The sequence below is a fragment of the Pristiophorus japonicus genome, chromosome 2 (assembly GCF_044704955.1).
Source record: "Pristiophorus japonicus isolate sPriJap1 chromosome 2, sPriJap1.hap1, whole genome shotgun sequence".
Lineage (NCBI taxonomy): Eukaryota > Metazoa > Chordata > Chondrichthyes > Pristiophoridae > Pristiophorus > Pristiophorus japonicus.
In genome coordinates this window covers 335,228,904-335,243,902 of record NC_091978.1, presented here as the reverse complement: position 1 = coordinate 335,243,902, position 14,999 = coordinate 335,228,904, and the positions used below count along the sequence as shown (strand labels likewise).

The window sequence follows — 14,999 nt, the reverse complement described above, 5'->3', positions numbered from 1 at the left end:
ACCGTGGGAGTACTTTCACCACATGGACTACAGTGGTTAAAAAAGGTTCTTCTCAAGGGCAATTAGGATGGGCAATAAATGCTGGCCTTGCCAGTGATGCCCACATCCCAGGAACGAATAAAAAAGTTTAGATATTTTTCTATTACATCTTTGATTAAAGATTTCATCGTCTTTCCTCCCAAATCTAATTGGTCAATTAGTTAATAGGTCAATGCTTCTCTGGGCTGATTATATATAGGAATCACATGAGATATCCGCCAGTCCTCTGGCATTATTCCCTTTCTAATGAAAACATATACATACATACATACTTATATATATATATATATATATATTATATATATGTAATTAAGCCTCTGCTATCTCTTCCTTAACTTCTTTTAACATGCGTGGATGCAATCCATCCGGACCAGGGTTTTTATCCTCTAAGTTTGATTAGTTTATCAATTATCTCCCCATTTTCTATCTTAATTATCGCCATATCCTTTTTGATCTCTTCTAATGTCTGGTAAATACTGAGTAAATTAATGATTTAATATTTCTGCCATGACCTGTGAGTTTATCGTGTGTAACCCTTAGTGGCCCTATCCAGACTTTTCTTTTGTTATTTAGGTGGCTGTAGAATATTTCTTTCTTTTTATATTCCTTGATAATTCCATTTTGTAGTTTTTCTTTGCCTTCATAATTCCCTTGTATTAACTGGAGATGAGAAAATGATAGACTTAATATTGACAATGAGGAACAAAATATCATCTTCCTCCTCCCCCTTCGTTATCAGCACAGGAAACCCGGAATTAGCTCATTTCCTGCCCTCTCCATAAATTCTTACCAGCCTGTTTAAAGTGCATTTATAGAAGATAGAGGTAGGGGAAGGAAATAAAAGACATTATTTAAGCCATAACATATTTTTACATCCACCAAATATAGAATTTTACAATATTCAAATTTAGGAAATGCCACATTCTTGACTTGACGCACCACCTTTCCTTTTAACCAAAGCATAAACACTCAGAATTTCCTAAAAATATAAAGATTATTGAAAGCATAAGTGGCATTAGTAGATCACATGATGAAACAATGCAATGATAAATCGATATGTCTTACCATCCGGTACCAGCTCGAACTGGGGTCTCCCCTCAATTACACTTTTAAAAGTTGCCAGGTGCCCTTCGATAATCTCCCCATCAACAAATTTTCCGAGCAGCGCTATCCTGCCTTCAGGATAAACATAAGCTATTTTATCACCAGTCATCTCCCCATCTTCATTCACCTCTCCGACAAGGCAGCCTCCATCCTGTCACACAAAATAACATGTACTTGATTCATAATACACAACGTTCACTGGTGTAATGACATTGTATTTTCTCCCAAATCTTGGAAACATAGGGTGAGAATTTCCTCAGAGCTGTTCACGCTTTGCCACCTCAATTTCACTGGAAGTGCTGCCAAAACCCTGTTTCTGTGCATAATGGAGTTTCCGCCAGACTTCTGGTAAAGTTATGGCAGCAGAATTGAAACAGCTCTGAGGAAATTCCTAGCCATAATGGAAAACATTTATACAAGACATTTATGGCCATGAAATCACCAATGCAAGGCAACTTTTTTTGCCAGTTTTTCCCCATACTTCTCGAGAAGACACGAAACTCTTGCTGGTACACAATTCTATGCACACTAGCAATCATCCAGTTCCTTGTCCAAGTGGTCTTTCTATACGTGTGAGCATATACAGCAAGCATTGGCAGGCTATTTACCACGTGGGGCATTACAAACAAGCCTATACAAACCTTCAAGTTGGTGTTACTCTACAGCAATCAGGAATGGAAATCACGGTTAATTTTTCTTCCTCCCTAATCTAGGTGCGTTGAGCCCAATTAAAGCAACCAAACTGCTGCCCCTGGCTGAGGTCAGATAATTCAGCAGAGACTGAGGATCAAACATGGGACCTTCTGGTCTGTGTGCAAGATAGTCTTGATGTTTAAAGCCTTTGGCCATTTAACTAAAGCTTACCGAAAAATACATCCAGCAAACACCCCATCGAACATTGTCCCTGTATTGACCCCTGAAGGTCAATTGTCCCTTCGAATCATATTCCTGAGCTAAGCCATTCAATTCTCCATCAATGTAGGTACCATGAAGGGTACTGCCGTCCTCATAGGTGTACACAGCTTGCCCTTGTAAAGCATCATCAACGCAGTTCCCTTCCAGGGTGCTAAATAATAAAAGGGAATATATTATTTCACACTTTTTTTCAAGACACCGGTTTTGACGACAAGAACAATTGATGGATTCCCATCAAATATTCATCTTGGTGATGAGTAATTTTGATTGGTTGTAGATGTTCATGTGTTTGAAATGACAAATATGTACTGGCCTGGTTGCACTTGCTGTTATGTTTTTACAAAGCTAGCTGCAACCAATTAAACATTAATTAGTGTGAGTAGGCATACATAATAACAAAAAGCAAAAAATCATTATTAGGAAGTGAAACAGATTAAGCCTAATTAAGAAGGCATTTCAGTCTTACTTGGACACTGGATCAGATTTGCAGCCTAATGGGAGTGACTGGCACAACAAATTTGACGTGGTGATACAGGATGGTTTACTTGATCTCTAAACCGATCACTTCTAATTTTCTTAAATTTGGCTGTCTTATTTCCAGATAAATCAGAACACCAGAGGCAGGATTTTTCTATGAATATATACAGTGGTTTATAACACGCAGCAGTGGTAAATCTGCATAACCATGAGTAATGCAATTTTCTCCCCCACTTGAGCACTAGAGGTGGGTATTTTACCAGTCTAGGAATTATTTATGGCTTTCATACCTTACACGTTGAGTAGGGTTTGTGGACCTGAATCCACCTTAACAGAAACACACAGATACTATCTCTCACAGAGATCTTTTATTTAACCAGTAATACATCGATTTAATGAACACAACTTGACCTGTCCTGGAGTCTTCAAATGCTCTGTGGCCGAACCGATGAGCACTTGAAGTCTGTTGAATCTTCTTTCTGTTAGACTAGGACATGTTTCTCCTAGTCGACTGTAGTGAAGGGGCTAGGTATTGTTAAGTTCTTATATTCTTTGAGTCCACACTTCCCTCGTGATTTTCACATGCACATCTCAATGACCAGTTCCTTCAAGCAATGTTTTTTTTCTTCCAGGAATTTTCTTGCCCTCATCCCCTAGAAGTACAGTGTCACAAGTGATACCCTGTCCAAATGCCTCTTCCTCATGTTTGAGCTTAGAATGTGAGGCTATTTCAGCAAAAGTGCATCACAGCCACACTGGATCTTCTCATCTGATTGTTATTAAGTGACTGCTCAATCAGCGGGAACTCTCTGATTTTTCCCCTTCTAACCCTGTGTAAAAATCACTTTGTTATTAAAATCCCGGTTCTAAAATGATCTTGGCAAATCCATCACTTGTGCATTTTACAAATTGCAAGAATGACTCCTGCCATCAAGGGTTAGCAGATGAATGCAGAACGTGTTGTGACACTGAGCCTTACAGCCCATGAAAGACAGATCTGTGCTGAGTTAGCTAATCTCAACCAAAACAACACAGGCTAGACTGGGTGGCGATAAACTGCCTGAGGTTCCTATTCCTTTCTGCTGTCCAGTCACTCCTGCTGGAAGTGCACATGTGCTGTTTGGGGTGGACAGGATTGGACTCAACTGTGATAACTTCCACAGTCAAACAGCATAATACCCAATACATAGCCTCACACATAGAAATGACCAGAGGATCACTGGCATCTGTGGAACTATAACCTAGTTCCAGTTAATCTTTTCATGAGGGAAGGGATAAAGGGTAAGGAAACATCTGCATTGAGACAACATTCTAATATAATATACAGCCACTAGAACAAATGTGATCTGCCAAAGTGTGTGAGGATCCTGAATTGTGTCTGTCTTCACCCCAGAAGCTGACACTGAGCAGTAAGGCACTTCCACAGACTGGATAATTTTTTAAAAGTCTTCAACAGGGATATAGGTATGTGGGAAAAGTACCAACAATGATGGCCACATTTTCCTTGCTTTAGCTTATACAAAATTGTTCTCCAGCTGACAGCTGCTTGGTGCTAACCTCTTCAGCATCAAGATGGCTCCCAATCTGGGATGCTGGCCTCATGCTCTGCTAACCTACCTGTGGAAATCTAACACTTGCAGGTTCAACGGAGATTGCTGTTTCCCACACTACAGAATAACCTGTATTATAGATAGGTTGTAGGAACATAGGAACACAGTCCAGTAGGATGTGAATACAGCAGCAATAACAGCAGAATCCAAACCTTGCAATTACTTGTGAACTCGCTGGAGTCTCAACAGGTTGGGTGACTGAGTGAATCCCTCCCCACACACTGAGCAGGTGGACGGTCTCTCCCCAGTGTGAACTTGCTGATGTTTTAGCAGGTCGGAACTAGGAGCATGTGTGTGCACTAAGTCTGTGCAGTAGAGCTTGGTCTCCAGTCATCTTGGTTAACCCTTGCCACTGGATCAAGACCTAGCTCTGTCAAGCCCATGTGGTGGCTGGTGTGCAATGGCCACCCCATGTTAAAAGAATCCATGCACAGGCATCTTCCACCTTTCAGTATGTAGTTCGGGATCTAGAATGTCAGGTCCCTCATTGAAACACCTGTGAACTCATCCCTTTTTGGAGTGGAAGCGGGTCATCCTCGATAGGAGGGACTGCCTAATACTAGGAACAGGAGTAGGCCATTCAACTCGGAGCTTCCTCCGCCATTCAATTAGATCAGAGCTGATCCGAATCTTAACTCCATCCATCTGCCTTCATTCAGTAACCCTTAATACCCTTGCCGAACAAAAATCTGTCAATCCCAGTTCTGAATTTTTCAAATGATCTAGCCTCAAGAACTTTTGGATGAAAGTGTTTCAGATTTCCACTACTCTTTGCATGAAGAAGTGCTTCCTGACATCACCCCTTAACAGCCTAGCTCCAATTTTTAGGGTTATGCTCCCTTGTTCTAGACTCCCCCAGGAAATAGTTTCTCTCTATCGACTACATCAACTCTTTTGATCATCTTAAACACCTCAATTAGACCACCCTTCAATCCTCTATATTCAAGGGTATACAAGTCTAGTCTATACAACCTGTTGTTATAATTTAACCCTTTTAGGTGGGAGGGGAGAAGAGGAATCATTTTGCACATGTATTAGCTACTTCCCTGGCCACTAGGACTAAATGTGGAACCTTTGATCTTCCAGCAGTGGAGGCGATGCTGGCCACTGCACCAGTGGTGTGTGCCTGAAACTACCAGCAGTTTATTTTCTTTCACAGATCACACAATGCAATCCAAGCATTGAATATCACCCAGAAAAAAAAACTAGGTGACGAAGCAGCAGGGCTGAAAGAGAATCGGGAGCCACAAATTATGGCAGGCAGCTGAGCAGCAGAAAGATGTCAGGAATTTAGCAGCACTCCACAAAGAAACAAGCAGCCTGCAAGTAGGTAAACATTGATAAGTGAGGCATTACTATTGCCTAGTTAAATTTCAATTAATTTAGGTGAAGTTTAAGAGAAAATTGGTTGCAGGGTTTAGGCAGCCGACAGCTCTCAACTGTGTGATTTTTTTTCCTGTTCAGCTAATACTGTGTGTGTGTGTGTGTGTGTGTGTTTTGCACCAAGTGGGTATGGTTAGTTCAAGATGTATTCTCTACTTTTGGGATTTTATCCACCTTATTAAACTCTGGCACTGGTTTAAAAAAAACACCTGTATGATTTGATCAGGCAAAGAGGGGCACTTCACTTCTCGCTTCCCCCGTCATACACCCCCAATATTGGTAACATGTTGGTATTGCATCACGTGCGCAGTGATGCAATAACTTTCTGAACCTTTTAGGGTCTGCAGTTTCTTTTTAAAAAAAATTATTTTTGGATCAGTGCAGACATCATTTTTGGTGAGATTACATCTCCAGTTTACCAAAACCCACTCCAGATCAAGTAACCGAATTCTTAATTTAAAAAAAATTCCACAGTAGCAAACAAAACGATGCAGTCAATTTACACTTACATTTACTTCTAGAAATTGGGTATACCACCTCTAAAATATGGGGGGGGGGGGGCATTTTATACCCCAATTATACTGCATATTTGGCGATGTGACAATCGTTTGTACTGTATTGATTCCAACATGCAATATGATGCTGTTGCTTTCATGATATTTACATTCCAAATTGGGAATAAGATATTCAGAATAAATCGGCTAATTGAGCAGTAACATTATTGATCCCTTCCCTTAAAAGAGAATAAACAACAATTATGTTGTTCCCTATATGGGAGGGGTGCAAATGCCACTGTTCATTTGCCAGAGCCCATCACTGACTGGCAACTGGAAATCTCTCCCCCGGAATCTGAATGGATAAAAGTGCATTTATAAACAGCATAGAATGTGCAGTACTCAAAAGGGATAGTGACGTGAAATCAAAATGGGCATAAACATTGATCACAACATGTTTGTTAAAAAGTATATTGACCTTAATGATTAGTTTATATAATTCTCCAGAAAACAAACATTGCAGTCCAGCTGGTTTTACTGTTTCAAAACACTAAATGGTACCGCACTGTGTTATTTATATAGTGCCAGCAGAGGACAAAATATCACACTGGACAGATTTGAACATCACAAGATAGCTACAACTGCAGTATATATTTTTTAAATTGTAAATTGTCAAACGAAAATGTTTTGTTTCATTATTTTTATTCCTTCTTTTCCACCCCATCCAAAGTAACGAGTCAACTTATCTATATCGGCAGTGACTGCGTAACTGGCCGTCTCATATCTTAAGAGCTCATATGATCCTCTGGTTTGTGTCTCGCCACATCTTAAACACATGACCTCATTGTCCTCAGCCCTTCAACATCTGCTTGACTGCCCTCCTCCAGCCTCGCTCGGGCAGACTACGCGCTTGACTCACTGAGTGGGTCATCTGCAGGATGGTGTGAGGCATCTGGTCTGCCACTAGTGTTGATCATTTTATGAACTCGTAAGCACATGTGCCTAACTGCTCTTACACTCCGAATCAAGTAACCAAATTCTTAATTCATGGAGCCATTTCCAGAAATCTGCCCCTTAGTATAAAATGGCAAAGACCTTCATGCGCCAGCGTTTCCGGGAATGGAGGCGAGTGGGTTGGTGCGAGGAGAGGGAAGTCATTGGCATGGTCTGGACCCTTGGGTATCGACCTAATTTTCTTCTGCGTGACTCCCTGCCTGCTGGAGTCAGCTCCAGTTTGTTGGTTTTACATGCTGTAGCTCTTCTCGCACTGTGTCTTGTCTATCAGCCATGGCTCAGCTGGTAGCATTCTCGCCTCAGAGTCAGAATATTGTGAGTTCAAATCCCACTCCAGAGACTGGAGCACAAAATCCAGATTGACACTTCAATGCAGTGCTGAAGGAATGCTGTATTGTCAGAGGTGCTGCCTTTCAGATGAGATGTTAAACTGAGGACCCGTCTGCCCTCGCAGGTGGGCATAAAAGATCCTATGGCATTATTCAAACAAGAGAAGGGGAGTTCTCCTCAGTGTCCTGGCCAATATTTTATCCCTCAACATCACTGAAAACAGGCTATCTGGTCATTACCTCATTGTTGTTTGTGGGAACTTGCTTTGTGCAAACTGGCTGCCGTGTTTCCTACATTACAACAGTGACTGCACTTCAAAAGTAGTTGGCTGTAAAGTGCTTTGGGATGTCCTGAGATAATGCAAGTCTTTCTTTGTATATGCCTTTTATTTCCTTGATTTATCTCATTATGCCCATTTTTGTTTCCTGCACATATCACTTCTACATTTTAACCATTTCCTCATCCCCACTGTAGCACTTTATTGGTCATTTGATGCATGTTGTGGTGGTGTATGTTGCCCCCCCCACACATTACCATTGTTCTGTTCCTATTTAACCACTGCTCATCTTTAATACATTTCAGTTCTGAGGAAGGGTTTATACCTGAAAAGTCAACTGGTGTTTTCTCAACTGATGCTGTCGGACCTGTTGAGTGTCTCAAGTGATCTGTTTTCTGCTTCAGATTTTCAGCAGCTGCATTATTTAGCTTTTTGTTCGAAGACCTTTATAGTCTTCCAGATCAAGTTGAATAGCCATTTCTCAAAATATTAAAGGATCCTTAATATCTTTTAAATTTCTGCATGTACATAATACAAGACCTGAGAATAGTATGTTCTACAGGAGAATAGCATGTTGTTCACACTATCGACAAGATTGACAGGAGAAAACACAAGTGCTTTTCTGCTTAGTAATATTGTAAGTCAGCTTGGACATTCATTTCTGACCCACTTGTGAGTGGCTAACAACTGAAATATCTGGATAAAATTATCAGTATCATCCCACTTTTTATAATTTGGAATAAAATTGGAATTTATAGAAATGGTGGGTCCGGAAATCCGTGACACCAATTACCAGACACACTATGGATACATATTTCTTTGCCAATTTGAAAGTATAACAACAGTCATTCTCAGCCTCTAATTTCAGTTAACTGGAACACTGGGAGGTAATTTTATCCTAGCCTCCCCAGTGAGAAACTGATGGGATTGAATCAGATACTCGTTTTACACCCAGCTTGATTTTACTTCCCACTGACTTCACTGCCCTTTACTCATCTTTCCCTTCAGTTGCCAATTGCACTAGGTTCATCTCTGCCTCTTTTGATTTGGTTGAGGTTACTTCCCCCACCCCATGCACCCAAAAGCAGGTGATGAGAGGCTCCCTTATTCTTAACCGGTTTCCTTCATCACCTCCTTTCTTCCCTACTGATCTGTTTCCCTCAAAAATGCTTTGTTTGCTCTCAAAATTCATTTTTTAAGAAGGAAATAAAATTAGAATAAAGAAACCGCCCATCTTTCTCTCTATTTATTTTCTTCCTTCCTTGTCTCTCATTTTCAACCTATGCGTGTGTCCCTCCCAATGTGTCTCAACTCTGTTTAACAAGTGTAAGTGGTTAGTACTGATTTTTAAAAAACTGTCAACAAAACATAGAGGAGATAATTAATTAGTGTTCAACTAGTGCCTTTTTTGAATGAAAATACTTTGTCGTTTTTGGAACACAAAATCTCTCGGGTGTGCAATTAGTACACTATAATTTTTCAATCTTTCTCATACATACACACATTTTTTAAATACTTAAATATAAATGTTTCCTCAATAAACTTTTTGAAATTTGCCCTCTTGTTTTTTTTAGAATGAGTTCATCATCATCTCATCATAGGCAGTCCCTCGGAATCGAGGAAGACCTGCTTCCACTCTAAAAATGAGTTCTTAGGTGACTGAACTGCAAGCTAAAGAAAAATACTCCATCAGCAGCTGGGAAGTTAGGTACACTTACATGCTCAAACTGCACAACCAAATTCAGCTCAGGGGTGCAGCTCTGGGCAAAAGTGGAAGCCCAGACTTTTGGGAATGGCTGAGGCTTTTAAGTGAAAGTACTAAAAATGTAATGAATAAATGTAATCATGTTATGACATCTGTATTTCTTTGAATTTTTCATTTTGTTTAAATTCTTATCTTGGGGATTTAAAATTTCAATTAATGAGAAAAACTTGAGAAAGCATTTGGAGTGATTTGTGGCATGCAGTGGCCAAATAATAGTGATGGGGTTACCTCGGTAAAACCCATTATAAATGGGGACATGGGAATTTATAATGTGAAAAAGTTGACACAAAAATTGTGGCAAAAATATAATGGGAAGTCAAGATTTGCATTCAGAAAATAAGTGCAGATACAAGATATAGATAAATATAAAAATTAGACTAGCACTTGCTTATTTTTTGTGTCTTCGGACCAAATTGATTTATTAAAATGTAAATATACAATATGTTGCTTCCGTCACTTCTATGTCATAAAACATTTTTCTTCAATGTACTGCAGCTTTAACGATTTACCTTCCTTCCAATCCCACAATTCAATCAATGCCTTCTAATTTAATTATTGAACTGATAGTCTACACTTCTCCTGCACAATGCATTTTGTCTTAATGTGCCCAAGATTACTTCGTGATGCTGGCTGTGTACACAGAGATTTGGATCCCCGATGGAGACATCTTGATATAAACAAACCTCTTGTTGGCAAGGGAGTACTAACACCATTCATAGAAAAGTCATTCTTCCCTTCCCTGCCTCACTCTTAAAAGATAATCATGCAAATCAAATCCATTAAAAAGAGAAGGGGAGAGAAGAGAAGATCTTCCTCGGCAGCTGAACATTTTTCTAATTCAACTTCCATGAATCAGCACTATGATATCATCATGGATATGTGTCACAACATATATAGACATTATTTTCAGTCCAGGCAATGTTCCAAGGGAGGAATTTGGAGGGGCACACGATGGCAAGCACACACAGCCAAAAACAGTTTAAAATTTAATTGAAATAAAACATCCAGTGATGGTTCAACTGACACATAAATCACCAGTATTGATATCTATAAATCCAAAAGCTTACCAACACCAAGTCCAACAGCAAATGGTTGAACAGGGGAGCACCCTTTTTCCCAGCAAGCAGATCACACCATTGCAAACATTCCAAGTAATAGATGACAAAGATCTTCCTAACTTAGGTTAGGAAAAAAATTACAAACCTCTCATGGTATAAATATATCTTAACAAAAGTGACAAGCTTTAAATTGATGGACTTGTGATTTTTTTTTACCTGCCATCAAAAAAATAGAACTTCCCGCGACCATTCTTCTCACCGTGTACAAAATGCCCTTCAAATCTGTCACTAGAGGAATAGGTAACTTTACAGAACCCATGTGGCTGGTTATCTTCATCCAGGGGACCTACAATAGGAACATTTTAAACTTACTGAGCCTCTGCACAGACACACACAAACAAAAAGTAAATTGCATTATCTTAAATCCAAAAATGCACATCACTGCAATATTCGCGGCTGACTAAACAGCAGGATTCTGTTCACATAATCAGAACATAAGAACATAAGAAATAGGAGCAGGAGTAGGCCACATGGTCCCTCGCACCTGCTCCACCATTTAATAAGATCATGGCTGATCTGATCATGGACTCAGCTCCACTTCCCCGCCCGCTCCGCATAACCCCTTATCGTTTAAGAAACTGTCTATTTCTGTCTTAAATTTATTCAATGTCCCAGCTTCCACAGCTCTCTGAGGCAGCGAATGCCACAGATTTACAACCCTCAGAGAAGAAATTTCTCCTCATTTCTGCTTTAAATGGGCGGCCCCTTATTCTAAGATCATGCCCTCTAGTTCTAGTCTCCCCCATCAGTGGAAATATCCTCTCTGCATCCACCTTGTCAAGCCCCCACATAATCTTACACATTTCGATAAGATCACCTCTCATTCTTTCTGAACTCCAATGAGTAGAGGCCCAACCTACTGAACCTTTCCTCATAAGTCAACCCCCTCATTACCGGAATCAACCTAGTGAACCTTCTCTGAACTGCCTCCAAAGCAAGTATATCCTTTCATAAATATGGAAACCAAAACTGCAGCAGTATTCCAGGTGTGGCCTCACCAATACCTTATATAGCTGTAGCAAGACTTCCCTGCTTTTATACTCCATCCCTTTTGCAATAAAGGCTAAGATACCATTGGCCTTCCTGATCACTTGCTGTACCTGCATACTATCCTTTTGTGTTTCATGCACAAGTATGCCAAGGTCCCGCTGTAAGTGCTCAAGAACTGTGACTGTTTTCTCATCCGAGGGTTGGAGAAGGAGACTTTTCTGACTGAGTTATTTATCATGAATAAAAACAGCATTCAATGTCAAGAGGGGGAAGATTTTTACGTGTCTCACAGTAGCAATGTTGCGTGTCCCACAGTAACATTTCAAATGGGAAATCTTTTTAAAAATCCATTCTTCTTAACTACTGATCGGCGCAGAGAATCGTATCTCAAATTGGCCACAACATTGACAAGCACCTTCCCTTCTCCCCCTAACCCTGCCTCAAAGACTATCCAGATACTTAGGACTCAAATGCTGCTGTGATTTAAAGATTACATTGTAAAAATACAATAGAAAAGAAAGTTCCCCTGCTCCGTCTCCCCCCGTCCCCCCTCCGATTGTGAATATACAACAAACTATAACACAATCTAGTAGTTTCTGACTATGCTGGCTGCATCACAATAATCCAGGTTACATAACTATTAAAGTAACACGCTACATTTTTTTAAATCAGTGAATTACACTTTTTAAAAAAATACTCCATTTAATTCCTCGGAAAGTCAGGAGAATAGTTTCTGATGGGATCTTTTCGACGTTCTTTTAGCAAATAAAAAACTATTTTTGAACCAAATTCTTCGTTATTTTCTGCCATCATGGGCAGCAAGTTACTTATCTTACAGAATTAAATGTTGTGCATTTTGTCAATTGTAACAATAAACTCGTGGAAGATCTATCTGCGATAAAATAAACTTTTCAAAACCATTTAAAAAAAAGTAAAAGCACATTAATTAACTGTCTCTACAAATGTTGTTCTCTCGCCAGAACACATTTCCGATTGTTTCTTTTTAAATGCACAAAATAAAACAATGGCTTTAAAAACAAACGCGTAGTTTTGCGCCGATCTGCACTGCACTGTCCCTCCCTTCTGGCTCGGGTGGTTTTGCTGGGCGATTAGGACGCTGCGCTTTCCGCCCGCTCCTGTACACGCCCGCTCAACATTTGCACTGTCAACGGCGCGGCGGCGCCGCTTACCTTCCACCGTCTCCTCCACATTGTCGTCATCACTGTCCATAGCGCTGAGTGGGACAGTCGGTGTTTGGAGAATGCCTCGGCAACTGAGGTTGTTTTCTGTACGTGAGGCTGGCTCAAACTCTGCCCTGCGATTCTGCGAGTTATCGAGGGTGGTGCTGCCGTCTAAACAGCGCTCAGAGGCTGACATCATCCCCAGCTGCTCTTTTGACTGACAGCTGCAGCCTTTTTTTAAACCCCCTCTGACATCTTCCCCAACTGCTCCTTTGATTGACAGCTTTAACCTCTTCCCCTCCCTCACACAGCACAGTCATACACTGCAATAAAACAAAGAGGCTTCATCAACCTTTCCCCCTCACCACCCTCTTACTGTAATACAAAAGCAAAATACTGTGGATGCTGGAAGTTGGAATAAAAACAGATAATGCTGGAAATCTCAGCAGGTCGGGCAGCATCTGTGGAGAGGAAGCAGAGTTAACATTTCAGGTCAGACGAAGGGTCATCGACCCAAAATATTAACTCTGCTTCCTCTCCACAGATGCTGCCCGGCCTGCTGAGATTTCCAGCATTATCTGTTTTTATCCCCTCTTATTGTAGTTGGTGAGTCAGGATGAGGCACAGTTGCATGGGTGCCCACAGCCACACATGCAACCAATGAGGGAATTAGGGGAAGCGCCTTCCCCTCCCCCCTCCCCCCGCTTACTCCCAATATTTTGGGCGTACATTATCGTCCTCCTGTGCCATGTTTTAGAATTGCACCTGTCTGTTTACCCCCATCCCAGCTCTACCAACAGCCCTTCACTAAATTGCAGATAATTCATACATGCCTGGCCACATGCTACCCAACAAACAACTGCTGTTGGAAGCCTTGAAGGTAAGTAATGATAAGTACAAAAAGCAATTCTCATTTTAAAGCATTTCTAGGTGTTTCTCAGATGATCTCCAGTGATTACAAACATGTGACAAAATCATGTTACAAACTGGAAATGTCTGCTAGTTTGCAAGGCTTTTAATATATTCAGTGTATCAATATTTGCAGGAGTAACTGGGAGCATGTCAGTACTTGCTGGAGTTTGAAAATGAATTGATCTATGAAAAAAAAAGCCTGCTTATTAGGCCTAATGACCACTTCCTGTTCTCAATAATTCTGATACATTCTAAACAAAAGCAGAAAGTGCTGGACACATGCAGCAGTTCAGTCAGCAGCTGTAACAAAGGTTAATGTTGTGAGTGTGAATCTTCATCAGAATTAGAATTGGACAGCTGGAGAAGCCATTTTGTAATTATGTGCAAAACAATAAACTTTCTAGGAACACCAAAGGCCAGGACGACCAATACATTTGCTCCTTTTGAAAGATCAATTCCTCCCATCACCTTCCCAAAATATCCCTCAATTCTTTCTCTTTCCAAAAATACACCTAATTGTTTTGTGAACTTATTTATACTATTCACTTCGATGGCCTTCCCAGGCAATTTATTCCCAAACTCTAAGGCCTTAAAATTCTGTGGGGTGCTCTAGGCCTCCCACTGGAACTTGAGTGGGTGACTGGCAGAACCCCAGAGAAATGGTTGCAAGCATGTGTTTCCAGCCAATGGTTCTAGTGATCTCCTGCGAAGCTGCAGGGTTACGGATCAAGAGCTGGAAAGTGGGATTAGGCTGGATAGCCTCTTGTTGGCCGTCATGGACACGATGGGCCGAAATGGACTCCTTCCGTGCTGTAAACTTCTATGATTCTATGATTCTATTCCTACAGAATTTCAGGGTCTATTATACTTTGGAGGTCAAGAATTCAAATATGCTAATGTGTTTCCAGCTAATGAGGTCCACAGCCCAAGGCTGGAGTTTAAAATGCTGGAAATGTACTATGCAAAGGGCATCTCATGCACCTTACACTACTTGGTTACCTATAGAGGGTACCCACCAGCCTATCAAGAGAGGTTGCTAAGTCAACCCTGTAGCATAAATGACACGCGGTCTTACTGTCAGAGGTAATGAAATTGTTCTGGAACAAAGCTTTAACAGGTTGCCTCTGACCAAAATTGTTACTAGTGGCAAGCTTAAACTATGCACACCAGCAGCCATTTTGAGGTCTGACCACAGTTGTCCTGATCCATACAGTCCAGTAACATGCATTTAGCATTGCTGGCCTATACAAACCATCCCACTCTTTCACATACACACATCATGAAAACTCCTCCTTCATAGGCAGTCCCTCGGAATCGAGGAAGACTTGCTTCCACTCCTGAAGTGAGTTCTTTGGTGGCTGAACAGTCCAATACAAGAGCCACAGACTCT

General features: G+C 40.8%; 1 protein-coding gene across 1 annotated transcript in view; it reads right to left on the bottom strand.

Moving 5' to 3' along the window:
• The window catches only part of setd7 (SET domain containing 7, histone lysine methyltransferase), a 35,153-nt gene extending 22,292 nt beyond the window's left edge, over positions 1-12,861 (bottom strand). The window contains exons 1-4 of the mRNA XM_070865478.1: positions 12,707-12,861; positions 10,683-10,812; positions 2,008-2,209; positions 1,105-1,294 (exon numbers count right to left, since the gene is read on the bottom strand). Of these exons, the coding sequence (XP_070721579.1) occupies positions 1,105-1,294; positions 2,008-2,209; positions 10,683-10,812; positions 12,707-12,746 (562 nt within the window). The 5' untranslated portion in view covers positions 12,747-12,861. The remainder of the gene's footprint in view (positions 1-1,104; positions 1,295-2,007; positions 2,210-10,682; positions 10,813-12,706) is intronic.
• Between the last annotated feature and the right edge of the window lie 2,138 nt (positions 12,862-14,999).